Source organism: Cryptomeria japonica, chromosome 3, assembly GCF_030272615.1.
Source record: "Cryptomeria japonica chromosome 3, Sugi_1.0, whole genome shotgun sequence".
Taxonomy (NCBI): Eukaryota; Viridiplantae; Streptophyta; class Pinopsida; order Cupressales; family Cupressaceae; genus Cryptomeria; species Cryptomeria japonica.
In genome coordinates, this window is record NC_081407.1 from 690,840,579 (window position 1) to 690,854,970 (window position 14,392).

At 34.2% G+C, this 14,392-nt stretch overlaps 1 protein-coding gene across 1 annotated transcript; it reads right to left on the reverse strand.

Moving 5' to 3' along the window:
- Positions 1-653: 653 nt before the first annotated feature.
- Positions 654-1,732, reverse strand: LOC131034370 (dirigent protein 1). The gene has a single exon (XM_057965841.2). The coding sequence runs from the start codon at positions 1,441-1,443 to the stop codon at positions 913-915; it is 531 nt and encodes a 176-aa protein (XP_057821824.1). The 5' UTR covers positions 1,444-1,732; the 3' UTR covers positions 654-912.
- Between the last annotated feature and the right edge of the window lie 12,660 nt (positions 1,733-14,392).

Here is a 14,392-nt window from a genome sequence, read left to right on the forward strand (position 1 = left end):
TGTTGCATAGACCCACTATCTTGATCCTAAGAAAAACTACAAACTAACATATCTTATTTCTATTACCAAGACATCCACAATTTAAAACATGAGTATAATAATTCATCTTTCCCAATACAAAGCTAAATATGAAAATATGAATATTTATCACATTTACTTTCCATAATTAAATATTTAATTTAAAATTATAACAATCTATCATATACTTCATTTATTAAATTAATTAATAAATACATATTTGTATGCATTTGATTGGATTCACATAACCAAAGATGATGATTACTGGTGCAATGCTCCTATAAATATAATATAAAAATGCCGTTAACAGTAATGTGTTTTTCAATACAAAGGACAGATGGTTGACTGCTAGATCTGAAGTTCTGAAGATCTGAAATAGAAATTTCGTGTAAGCAATAATCATAATGGCAGTTTAAAACTCAATCGTATTAAACTATTTCTAATCTATCCTGAAAAGTTCTCCATTGGTGAACATTAATCTTTCTTTTTCAATGGAAATAAGCTAGACCGAATAAACTATCAAATAACAGAACTATCAATACACAAACCTCTTTCTCCATTACATAATTTATTTCCTTGCTAGATGAACAAAATTCAATTTTTTGCCCAATATGATCGATGACAGAGGCACATCAGAAACTTGAATTGTGAGAACAATCTCATAAATAATAAATAAACATATAGCACTTGTTTCCTGCTTATGCAATACTATAAGAAGTGGATGAATAGCTTGTACGGCCATTAATGGTGATGCATTACCACTACTAAATAAATACTACCCAACTCTCTTTCAATTCACATACATACCTATTATCCAACATTTAAGTATATAAAACCTGAGTTAATCTGCCTGGCTCCTTGAAAGTGCCTGAATAGTGACTGATTCTGCAAGAATCAGTGAAGAACAGTGACATTAAACTTGAGAACAGCATTGAGGCCAAAGACAGCCTGGGTTTCAAATATAGCATGGCCTGTAGCATGCCTAAAATGCCCTGTTCCTCCAACAACTGCTATCTCCCTCTGCATATCCATTGTATTATCTTGTCCCAACAGAGACAATGTGCTTCCATTGTGCTCTCCTGCCTGAAAAACAACTGTGAAAACAAGCATGAGATTAACACCTTGGAGAGAGTCTTGGGCATACATTCCTCTGCCTCTGCCCAACTCCTTAGATTTGTGTGAGGGACCTGCAGTGACAGAATCATCTATCACTCTTATCATCCCAAAGTGAGGAGGGCCACTGGTCACTGTAACTGCTGTCACATTCTTGCCCTTCACAATGTCATGCATGTAGAATTCTATCTGGGTAACTTTCTTCTTCATATCATTCATTGCTGCAGTACTTGTTATGCAGGGCAGAAGGAGAAGCATTGACAGTGCAGAAACTAGGGTTTTTGTTCTTGTTCTTGATTTTGCTGTTGCCATCTGTGGAATAGTCAGTTACTGGCTGGATGTAACACAGTGACAACCACAAGTTCAGCTCAAAACCCTAAATTCAGCTCAAAACCCTGTAACTGCCTGCAGTTTGAACTGGCTTCTTCTGTACATATAGTAAACAATGGCTTGATGGGTTTTAATGGTTCATGCCCTTTGGGTCCTCTGTGATAATGGGATTGAATGATGCAACTCTGAATTGAGTTCTAAGGAAAGGATTTTGTACGGGAAAGGTGTTTTGGTTTTACTTTCTAATCAAGCAACATAAGTGGTTTCAATGTCTGTTTAGTTTCTTCTTTTTGTACTTCTGGAGGCATCATATGTCCTGGTCAATGGAAAGACAATATATAAAGCTACAAATTTGACAGTGTTAGGTAATGCTAAATCAATTGTCATGGGGTTTATATGAGGTTTCAAATAGCCTCCTTACCAAATTGTTTATGTTAGTGGTCAATTAAACATTAGTGTACTCTTAGGTTGGTGCACAAATATCTCGCAAACCGATTTTGTATGCTATAGTATACCCACCATGCATACGCAATGTTTATGGAATAATGTACTCACCAGGCATCAGTATTCACCATGACAGACCCTCTCGTCATCCTTCTCACAAACGTAGGCTTAGATTACCTTCTTATATGGTAAACTTGGCATATTCTCTACTATATATCAAAGGGTTACAGGGAAAGTTTATCCAATCTATAATACATTTTCTTTTCTGGCCGAAGCTATTCTGGGTTCAAAACAGACTTTTCTAAGTGTGATAGCGACGTGTTAGTCAATAGCAGCCGTTTATTGCAAAATTGACAATGTAAAACGCGCCACTAACACGCATGTTAGTCAATCCGTACTGCCGTTTTGAAGCCAGAATAGACGCGTCCCTCTTTTCTCATATATTTATATTCATCAAATATAAATATATGAGAAAAGAGGGATGCATATAACAGTCATATGGACCAAAGCAGAGAGCCATATAAACAGAATTACAATCATATGGGTGGAGCCCAGAAAGCAAAATAACAGTCATATATCTTAATTTAATAGAAAAACAGTTATGATAGTATTTATGTGAATCTATTTGTTTTTAATTAATGATATGAAAAATTTAGAATGAAGATTGACAATAATTGTAATTGAAATAATTCATGTAATATTGCTTAAAAATACAAAAAATTATAAATCATCTTATAAACTATCTCTAAAATCATAATTGTTAAAAAAGCATACATAATAACGAGATATTTACTTTTGTTAAACATAATATTGATTATGAATACAACATTTATATGAAAACTTTAATAATGAATCTAATTTATAAATCATTTTATAAACTATCTCTAAAATCATAATTTTTTAAGAGATATATAATAAGAAGAGTCTTACTCCCATTATTGATTTATTTAATTAAAGAAAACCAATCATTAATCACTTGTTTATATATATTAAATAGATTTATAATATTAATAATACATGTATTTATTCGAATACATATTATATGTCTAAATTATTGTAATTCAAAAGTGATGGTGCTTGTCTCATTGAAATAGAGTTATGACATTCACAAGTTTCTTTCCTTTATGGAAGGAACATAATTGTTGATTTAAAATGACTCCAAATTAACCATTTTCCAATCCATTAAGATGGTGATAGTAATATGAACCATCTTCATAGAATAATTGTATTTTAAAAGTAATGGTACCCCATTCATTAAGGTAGAGTTATGGCATTCACAAGTTTTGTTTGTTGATGGAAGGTGTTGGGACCTGATTTGAAAACAATGTCAACTTATCTAAGTCTTTGTCTATTTTTGTTATTTTTGCCTTTGTTCCCTTTTCTCTTGGTGCCTTCCAAAATCTTAAATTTTTCCCAAGTTTGGTCACCCTCTTTGTCTTTCCTTTTGTTAAAATCCATAAGTTTTCAAAAAGTCAAGAAGTTCATAGGTTCTCAAACTTCTAGAACTCTCACAAGGGAACAAATAAAAGATATAAGGTTCATTATGTTACAAGCTTTGTGAGATTGTAAAAATTGTAAAAAATTAACTAGATTTGAAATGTTGACAAGTTCTCGAGTTTGCAAAGTTGTTGAAAATGTGATGAAGAAAAAGAGTATGTTCACCCAATTCATGTTGTCATGAAGTTTATGAGTTTGCGAACTTTGTGAAAAGCTAATAAGTTTTGTGAAATGACCACAAATATCAACAAGTTAAAGAGAGAAAGTGAAAAGAAAGAAAAGGGGAAAAGGTGAAGAAATTCTACATGACATAAGGTTCACAAGTTTTTAAACTTTGCAAAAGTGTGACAAAGGAAGGATACGTTTAGCGTGTCACAAAACTCATAGATTTACAAACTTGCCACAAGTTACAAATAGTTCATAAAGAGCTCTTTTTATCTAACAAACACAAATGAGTGCATGTATGTGCACTTTAAAATGTAGAAAATGTGGAAAAGAAAATTGTTGTTTCTGAAAATTGCAACTCTACAATCTTAGAGCTTATACCTTCAAGGCTAGGGGTTGTAATCATGAAGGAAAAATATAGGTTCATAAAAAATAAGGAGACTTAAAGGCCAATTAGCAAGAGTGGATAAAATCTCCTACATTTTGAGATCAACTTAAACTTCTAAGGGTTTTCTTAGAGGTATTATAAATAGGATTGAAGGTGTTGAAAGATGGAATTTAATATTAAAAAAATATAGTTGTATCCAAAGTAGGTTTGATCCCAAAGCTTGCTACTAGGTTAAAAGCCTACCAACTATGTAAAACTAAAACCTTTATATAATTGATGAGAACATCATTGTAGGAAATGCTAGTTAATAGTACAAAGAAATGATTTATTAAAATAGATAAAGTGATAAGGTTGACAAATCATATTTTCCTATTAACAATGTTTTTGATTAAGGAACAAACAGGTTTTGAGGGGACCCAAAACCCCTTATTAACAATGTTGATTCATGAATTGTACCAACATTAAAACTACCTTTAAATTATCGTTCATAATTTTATTTTTCTTTAAGGAGTGTGATTAGTCAAATATTCTCAAGTCCAATGCCTATCCATTGGATAATATATTTATATCCAATAAAATAAAAATAAGTTGAAACCACAAGGGATAATGAGCTATCCATTTACATATGCCAACTAAGTGATATCAATAACAAAGAATACTTAATAATCTATTATAAAACTACATAAAACCATCTATAATGAGGAAGAGACCATTAAAAGGCTTGCATTAAATTACATTTGTCAAATCCAATATTATACTCAAGCCAACAAATGTGGCAAGGAAGAAACCCTTGTTATGACTAAGAGATTCCTCTTAAAATACAAAAACTATCATGGGGATATTTATTATAAATATTACATACAGTATTAACCACTAAATTTCAAAGATATTTCTTCTCCTAAAATGGATTGGACTGGCATGATTTGAAATACTATATAACAATCTTGTTAGGGTTTAGGCAGATCCAGAGCAAATACAAATTAACAATTATATGCAGATTCGAATACACAAAATATGAAGAAAAATACAACACAAAATAACACAGAGATTTAACGTGGTTCACCCGAGATGGGCTACATCCACAGAACACAACCGTCCAATCTTTTCTTATTATCTAGTAAATCAGTATAGCACCTTTACAATGCCTTGTGCATTTCAACCGCTTATAACATGCAATTTTAGGGCAACATACAAAGTTGGCTAACAAAGAATAACCCTAACCCTAAAGGAATATTCTCGTAATCTTTTCCTCGTACACGTATTCTCGTATTCTTGTATATGATGGTATGATGAAAGAACAAGGATCCAGTCAACTACTGAGAGGGAGGGGGTGAATCGGTAGATAGAAAAACTGACAAACTTCACCAATCTCAAAATCAATCTCTCAGAGTAAACTTAGAACTATCAATGCAATATCTCTGTCAAGATAAAACTGTCAAGTTTAAACCGGTTGACTATTACAACATATTAACAGTAAATAACTTGAAACTCACAAACATCCAAATACTTTTACTGACATAAGTAAAACTTCATTTCATATTGTTGCCGGTTAACATGACTTATCAAAGTGGATTAAGTAGTTAAGAAAATCAACCATAGAAAACATAACCACAAAAACACTCACCACTTGACACAATATTTTTGACATGGAAACCCAAATGGGAAAAACCATGGTGAGATGAGACTTACAAGATAACTATCTGAACTCTTCTAAAGTTCGCCTTGTTAGGAGCCAAGCCTGATAAAGCTTTTACAAAAAGTCCTGTTAAGAACAAATCCTGTTAGGGACCACCCAGTTAAGGGATTGACTATAATGCCTTGTTAGAAGCAATACCCTGTGAGGAGTAACCTTTTGTAAAGGATTTAGAATCCAAGCTAATGGATCACCTTGTTAGAGGATTTAAATAACACCAAGTTTGTTAGAGCTTACCTGGTTAGGGGATTTAACTATTGTAATTATTAGAAAACAATAGGAGTTTGCTGATCTATTTGAATAGCACTACAATTGCTTGTTTAGATCCTTTTCATGCTCCTATCTACCTTTACTCAAACTGCAAATACATTATCCGGTTCGACAACCACACACTCAACTAAAATTTGCCAACTTTGAAACTAAACAACTCATTGATCTTATAAACAAATCAACTAGGTTGGTAACACAACAAAAACCTAATTCTCACATAGAGATTACAAACACATTGGTTCAAGTATGATTGTTGGATTACATAACAATATCTACACATCATTCAAGAAAGCCTTGACCGCTCCTTGATCACCACTTCATTGAACTTAGTAACTCATCACGCGCTTTGCATTACATGCAGTATACTTTCTCATTCCCAAGATAAAAACCGTTACCTCAATGTGCCTAAATCACTTTGAAACTCTCTTCATACAATATACATATGTGTCATAATCATTACCACTCATTATTAGATCATAAACCAATATAACCAATTCACCAAACTTAATCAGTTAGGGTTTATCAAAACAACAGGTAGGGTTTACCAGTTCAACTCTCCAATACTTACCTACCGGTTACAGTTCCTTTCACTAGCTCTTCCTACCGGTTACAAAACATTACAACAATATCATTACTGGTTTAATTGACATCAATGACAACACAACATTTCATTAATGCAATCTTCATGCAAATGCCAACAATCTCCGCCTTTGGAATTGATGGCAATACAAATATCAATAGCATTGATTGTTGTGATTATGAATAGGAATCCTGGTTTACATTTTACCATGTACTCTCCTTGTCTTCAGCTTGTCACCGGTTCTTCTCCCCCTTTGACAACAATGCCAAATTGAAAGTAAAACATGCAATGTAAAACTTCACTGTTCAACATCAACAACCTGCAACTTGATGCTCCCCCTGTGGAATAACTCCACTTCTACATCAATCCTGCTGTAAAATTTTTCAAGTAGCTCTGGGACTGATGTACTCTACATCATGCTCAATTTACCTCATGAAGGGGTACAACTCCTAGTTGACTTCTAAGATACTCAAAAGTAGTCTTAGGCAAAGGTTTAGTAAAGATATTTGCAAGCTGCTCCTTGGTAGAAACATGCTCCAAGATCACATCTTTACTCTACACTTTTTCCCTCAAGAAATGATACTTCAATTCAATATGCTTGGTTCATGCGTGTAAGACAGGGTTCTTTGAAATATTTATGGCACTAGTATTGTCACATAAGATCTTTACAGGTTCTGTAAACTTCATCTTGAAACCTTCTAAAATGTGCCTCATCTAGATAGCTTGGGTACAATTCATATAAGCTACAACATACTTAGCTTCAACAGTAGACTGTGAAATACAACTCTACTTTTTGCTACTCCATGAAACAAGTCTCCCTCCAAGAAAGAATGCTCCACCGGTTGTACTTTTTCCGTCATCAACATTACCTGCCCAGTCTGCATCTGTGTACACCTTCAAGTCAAAGTTTCCTTCATATGGATACCATAATCCATAGTCAACGATACCTTTCAAATATCTAAAAATCCTCTTGGTTGCTATCAAATGTGTTTCCTTCTGATTCTTCTGAAATCTAGCAACTAGACCAACTGCATGAGCTATATCTGGTCTATTGTGAATAACATAGTGTAATTTTCTAATCATTGACCTGTACTCCTTCTCATCAATAGATGTGGCCTCATCTTTCTTAGACAACATACGACCTATAACCATTGGTGTCCCAACTTGTTTACAATCACTCATACCAAATGTCTTTAATACCTCCTTCACATACTTATACTGTGGAATGAAAATACCACTCTTCATTTGCTGTATTTGCAAACCTATGAAATTTTTTATCTCTCCCACTAGAGACATTTCAAACTCTTCATTTCATTTGCAAAGTCATTGCTCATGTCATCATTCCCTCCAAATATGATATCATCCACAAACACTTCACTAACTAGTATCTTATCTCCTTCAGATTTGAGATATATGTTGCTATCTTCACTGGCTCTCTAAAAACCTATCTTCATCAGGTGTGAATGAAGCCTTTCATATTATGCTCTTGGTGCTTGCTTTAATCCATATAATGCTTTATGCAACTTACATACCATGTCTTTGTCATCAATCAGAGTATAACCATTTGGTTGCTCAATGTTTACTTCCTCTTCCAGTATTCCATTCAAAAATGTTTACTTTACATCCATCTGGTATACTTTGAATCCCTTGTGTGCTGCAAATGCAAGTAAAGTTCTGACACCTTCCAGTCTAGCCACTAGTGCAAAAGTCTCACCATAATCAGATTCTCCTTCTTCTTGTGCATAACCTTTGCAAACTAATCTAGCTTTATTGCGAACTACAACACCATCTTCATTCAACTTGTTCCTGAAAACCCACTTATTACCTATCATATTTTTATTTACCGGTTGAGGTACTAGGGTCCATGTGTTATTTTTCTCAAATTTTTCAAGCTCCTCCTTCATAGCTTTAACCCATTGATCATCTCCAAATGCTTCCTTAGCAGTTCCAGGCTCAATAGTGGAGATCATGCAAGAATTTTCTCTGATTCGTCTTCTGGTTAGTACTCCAGCATCCTTATCTCCAATAATCTACTCAGGATTGTGATTGATTCTCACGTACCTCTGAATAACATGATCATTATCTTCAGGTTCTTCTTTATTGTTATCATCATCTTCTTTTGAATCTACATGTTTTGGTTGAACTGATACAACATCATTCTCTTTACCGGTTTCAAGTTTCACAGGTTATGGTTCCAAACACAAAATGCAAGGATCTTCATCCTTTTTCACCACACTATTTTCCCCTGAGACTTCAAGATACTCATCCACTCGAACATCAACATTCTCAATGATTCTCTGTGTCCGGTTGTTATAACATTTGTAGGCCTTACTCTTGGTGGAATAACCAAGAAATATAGCTTCATCACTTTTAGCCTCAAATTTGCTAATATAGTCACCTCTCTTAATAAAACATTTGCTACCAAATATCTTAAAATAACTAACATTAGGTGATATACCATACCAGTATTCATAAGGAGTCTTGTCCTTACCTCTTTTTACCAAAATCCTATTCATAGTGTAGACAGTTGTGCTGACAGCTTCTCTCTAGAAAGTTTTTGCTACACCTCCTTGTATCAACATCGTCCTAGCAGCTTCAACAACTGGCCGGTTGTTTCTCTCTACAATACCATTTTATTGTGGTGTCCTTGGTGCAGAAAGTTGTCATTTGATACCATTCTCTTCACAATATCTAGTGAATTCCTCATAATTGAATTCTCTACCTTGATCAGTCCTCAAACACTTTATCTTCTTACCACTCTCCTTTTCAGCTAAGGCCCTGAATGCCTTGAACTTACAAAATGACTCTTTTTTATCCTTCAAGAATGTGACCCACATCATCCTTGAGCAATCATCAGTGAAGATCACAAAATATCTATCACCTTGAATACTTTTAGTCCTTATTGGTCCACATAGGTCTGTATGAACCAAATCTAACAGATGCTCCGCTGAAAAAGATTTGCTCTTGAAAGTTGAGGATGTCATCTTTCCCAACTAACATTCCTTACATAGAGCATTAACTGGTTTGTCCAACCGAGGCAATCCTCTCACTGTCTTTGACTTACTCACTTTAATAATGTTATCAAAATTGATATGACAAAATCTCTTATGCCAAAGCCAAGTATCATCTACTTTAGCAATTAAACAGTTGTTCACTTTAGGATTCAGGTGAAACAAGCTACCTTTAGTCTTCTTGCCAGGTCCAATCAGTTCACCTTTGCTCCCATAGATTTTGCACATACCATTTTTAAACTCCAATGGATATCCTTTGTCATTGAGTTGAGCAACACTCAAAAGATTGTGCTTTAGACCTTTAACCTAGTAGACATCATTTGCATTGCGCTTTCCATTAAGAGAAATAGTTCCCTTACCTTTAACCATGCAGGGTGAGTCGTTACCAAATCGTACAACTCCACCATCAAATACCTTCAAGAAAAGAAATTTGCTCTGATCACTGGTCATGTGATGTGAACAACCACTATCAATGATCCAATCATTAGAATTATCCATTCGTGAAACTAAAGCCTTCTAATCAGATGTTTCTTCTTTATTGGCTACAAACACAATGTCTTCATTAGCATCACTATCAGATTCCTCATCAGTGATACCACCATCAATTGTAATAAGACAATCTCTTTTGCCCTTTCCCTTTTACTTCTTGAATTTCTCTTGCTTGTGCTCATTATCATCATTAAGATAGTTAGTAGCTATGTGTCCAATCTTGTTGCATACAAAACATTCCAAAGGTAATTTACCTCTATATTTGCCGGTACCTCTGGGCAACTGCTTGGCCAACAATGCTTCAAGATCAACCAAACTGTCTTCATCATCAACTTCTCTATTGGATCTAGATTCATAATTGTGACTAACATCTCTACTTTTCCTCATAGATGGGTTAGAAATAGAAGCTATAAATGTTGATTTAGATTTATGAATACTACCATCATAACCATTTAATTCAAAAGCAGTAAGCTTGCCAATGATGGAGTCAAGGGTTACCTTGGTTTTGTCAATAGATTTTAGCTCCTGAATGGCTACAACTCGGATAGCATAGACTAGTAGTAGGGTTTCCAATACCTTACTAACCACTGTGGCATCATCCATTTTACCACCAATACTCTTGATCTCACCAACTATCTCTTTTATCCTTTGACCATACTGTTGGATATTCTCACCTTCAACCATTTGCATGTCATCAAACTTTCCTCTTAGACTCTCTTCCTTGGCAATCTTTACATGTTCATCACCGCTATATATCTCTTCAATTTTCTTCCATACCTCATATGTAGTCTCCAGACCATGGACATCTACATGCTCTGCATCAGACAAAGAACTGATAATAGCCTCTAGTGCTTGATTGTTTTCTTATTGCTCTTTCTTCTAATCATAAGTCATAATCCCACTAGGTGCAACATATTGAGTATTAACATGTTCCTAGTATTGATTTCAAAGACTCTAATTTTCATTCTATCACTCCATATCCTATAATTCTCTTTATTAAATTTCAGACCTTCCTTCTTCATCATGATCTACAAGATCTTTACCTCAAGCCGTTAGGCTTAGACCTTAGAGGACTTGAGAAGCTCTGATACCAATTGATGGTATGATGAAAAAAAAGGATCTGATCAACTACTGAGAGGGGGGGGGGGTGAGTCAATAGATAGAAAAATTGATAAACTTCACCAATCTCAAAATCAATCTCTCAAAGTAAACTTAGAACTATCAATGCAATATCACTGTCAAGATAAAACTATCAAGTTTAAACTGGTTGACTATTATAACAGATTAACAGTAAACAACTTGAAACTCACAAACATCCAAATAATTTTACTGACATAAGTAAAACTTCATTTCATATTGCTGCCAATTATCATGACTTATCAAAGTGGATTAAGTAGTTAAGCAAATCAACCATAGAAAATATAACCACAAAAACATTCACCACTTGACACAATATTTTTGACGTGGAAACCCAAATGGGAAAAACCATGGTGAGATGAGACTCACAAGATAACTATCTGAACTCTTCTGAAGTTTGCCCTGTTAGGAGCCAATCCTGTTAAAGCTTTTACAAAAAGTCCCCTTTAAGAATAGATCCTGCTAAGGACCACCCGGTTAAGGGATTGACTATAATGCATTGTTAGAAGAAATACCCTGTGAGGAGTAACCTTTGTAAAGGATTTAGAATCTAAGCTAATGGATCACCTTGTTAGAGGATTTGAATAACACCAAGCTTGTTAGAGCTTACCCGGTTAGGGGATTTAACTACTGTAATTGTTAGAAAACAACAGGAGTTTGCTGATCTGCTTGAATAGCACTACACTTTCTTGTTCAGATCCTTTTCATGCTCCTATCTGCCTTCACTCAAACTACAAATACATCATCTGGTTTGGCAGCCACACACTCAACTAAAACTTTGCCAACTCTAAAACTAAACAACTCATCGACCTTATAAACAAATCAACTAGGTCGGTAACACAACAAAAACCTAATTCTCACATAGAGATTACAAACAAGTCAGTTCAAGTATGACTGTTGGATTACATAACAATCTCTACACATCATTCAAGAAAGCCTCGACCGCTCCTTGATCACCGCTTCATTGAACTTAGTAACTCATCACGCGCTTTGCATTACATGCAGTATACTTACTCATTCCCAAGACAAAAACTGTTACCTCAACATGCCAAAATCACTTAGAAACTCTCTTCATATAATATGCATACGTGTCATAATCATTACCACTCATTATTAGATAAAAAACCAATATAACCAATTCACCAAACTTAATCGGTTAGGGTTTATCAAAACAATAGGTAGGGTTTACCGGTTCAACTCTCCAATACTTACCTACTGGTTACAGTTCCTTTCACTAGCTCTTCCTACCTATTACAAAACATTAAAATAATATCATTACCGGTTTAATTGACATCAATGACAATATAACATTTCATTAATGCAATCTTCATGCAAATGCCAATAGTACAATGTACGAGAAACTTATTGCTCCTAGTTAGAAGAAAGAAGCAACATTCAAAGCTACCAAGAAGACTAAAGATGAATCTGAAGGAAGCAATGATATGGATGAGATAGAAGCAAACTTTGTGGGAAGATTGAAGAAAGGATCTAGAAAATACAAAGGTAAGTTACCCTTCAAGTGTTTCAATTGTGGAATAATTGGTCATTATGCTTCTAGATATACATATAGGGAATATTATGGTAGAAGACCTGATGATGATAGATAATCATAGATGAAATAATAGAAATAAGAGAATAGATGATAGTGAAAAACCTAAGAAGAATTTATGTTCAATGGAGATCTATTCCTTTGAAGAAGAAGATGGTGATAATTCAAATTAAGAATCATTATTTTTAACTATAGAGAACAATGATGAAAGCTTCAAAAATTCGAGAGATGTGAAGAATAGTGAAAAACCAGTGAATGTGAAGACTACATTACATGTGAAAGTAGAGCCTAAGGCATGGATAATTCACTTTGGATATTCAAATCATATGACAGGTGATAAAGGAAATTTTATTAATTTTGAGAAGTATGATGGTGGTTTTGGCTCCCAAATCAGTTCAGATCCCCAAACCCTAAAGATTTAGCCACTTTCTTATCAATAGGTTCAAGGTTGGATTTGGCCAACGAACGAGATTCAGTCACAAGACTGAAAATCTCCTACACTTTTGGCTCTACAAGACCAAGGCAGTTGTACCTAAGAAATGCCCAAATAACTTACAACTTTCAACATTCATGGCATTACAAAATATAACAAATAGTCTAATATGAATGTGCCAAGGAAAGTTTATAAACTTCGGATTTGGCTACAATCGTGGCTTCTTAACATTCTATCAACACTTGGGTTTTATTTCTACACTAAACTAACTCCTAATAGTAATTCCTACAACAAAAAAGAAATGACATCTGAGAATATTTGTGATTTTGAAAGCTGGGTGCAAGCCCCATGACCAGTGCCTTTTAGGGCAATAGAGACAACTTATAGCTAGTAGATATTAAACCCAAATAGATTAACATATAACTAGTGAGTTCTTATCATTAATGCATTACATTAATACCCTCTATTACAGTTCTATTGCAACCATTCTTAAATATCCTACATGCATATATCACCATTTATTTATCTTGTAAGAAGTATTTTAATCTCTTCCTTGAAGAGAAGCAAAAAACAAGATAAACACCTAAGCTTGTAGGGACAAAATAAAGTATCCTTAATCATTCGTTTCATGAAATAGTGCTTTTAGATGCTGGAGACAACTACAAGAAAACATTAAAATATGTATGCATTCTGGTTATAAACTATCTGTAACAAGAAAGCAATAACTACATGCTAGAAGTATTCTTATACACACTCTAATTTTTGAACTGTACATGGAAGCCTTGCTTCTAGAATATTTTCAAAATTATTTTAGAATCTTTTCAAATGAGGAGAAAAGAAGAATAAGTACACAAAGAAGAAAAGAATGGATCTCCAATTAACACTTGGTCTTTTCCTTGTTGACTTTCAAATTTCAAAATCTGCACTTTTGCACTTTTCTCCTCAAGTCTGCCACTTTGAACCTGCACAAGACACCTGGAAAATCTAGAAAACATCTAGCACTCACACACTCTCTCCTTTATGTTGGCACACAAAAATTGACATAATCAGCTCACACAGTTGTTGTGACAAGAGACTTGTCACACTGAGAATTCTGCCCTTTGACTGAAAATTTCCCCTTTGTGGTCCTCTATCTTCTCTGACTGTAGTCCACATCTTCTCTCTGATCAAAAATAGAAAATTTTCCTATCTATGATGGTGACTATGAATGTCATTTTTTGCTTCCCCGTCTTCTTTATTCTCATCAGATAATTTTGTCTTTTCACTGTTTACACT

Excerpts from the sequence above, each read along its gene's own strand:
- LOC131034370 (XM_057965841.2), bottom strand. The coding sequence starts at position 1,443 with ATGGCAACAGCAAAATCAAGAACAAGAACAAAAACCCTAGTTTCTGCA.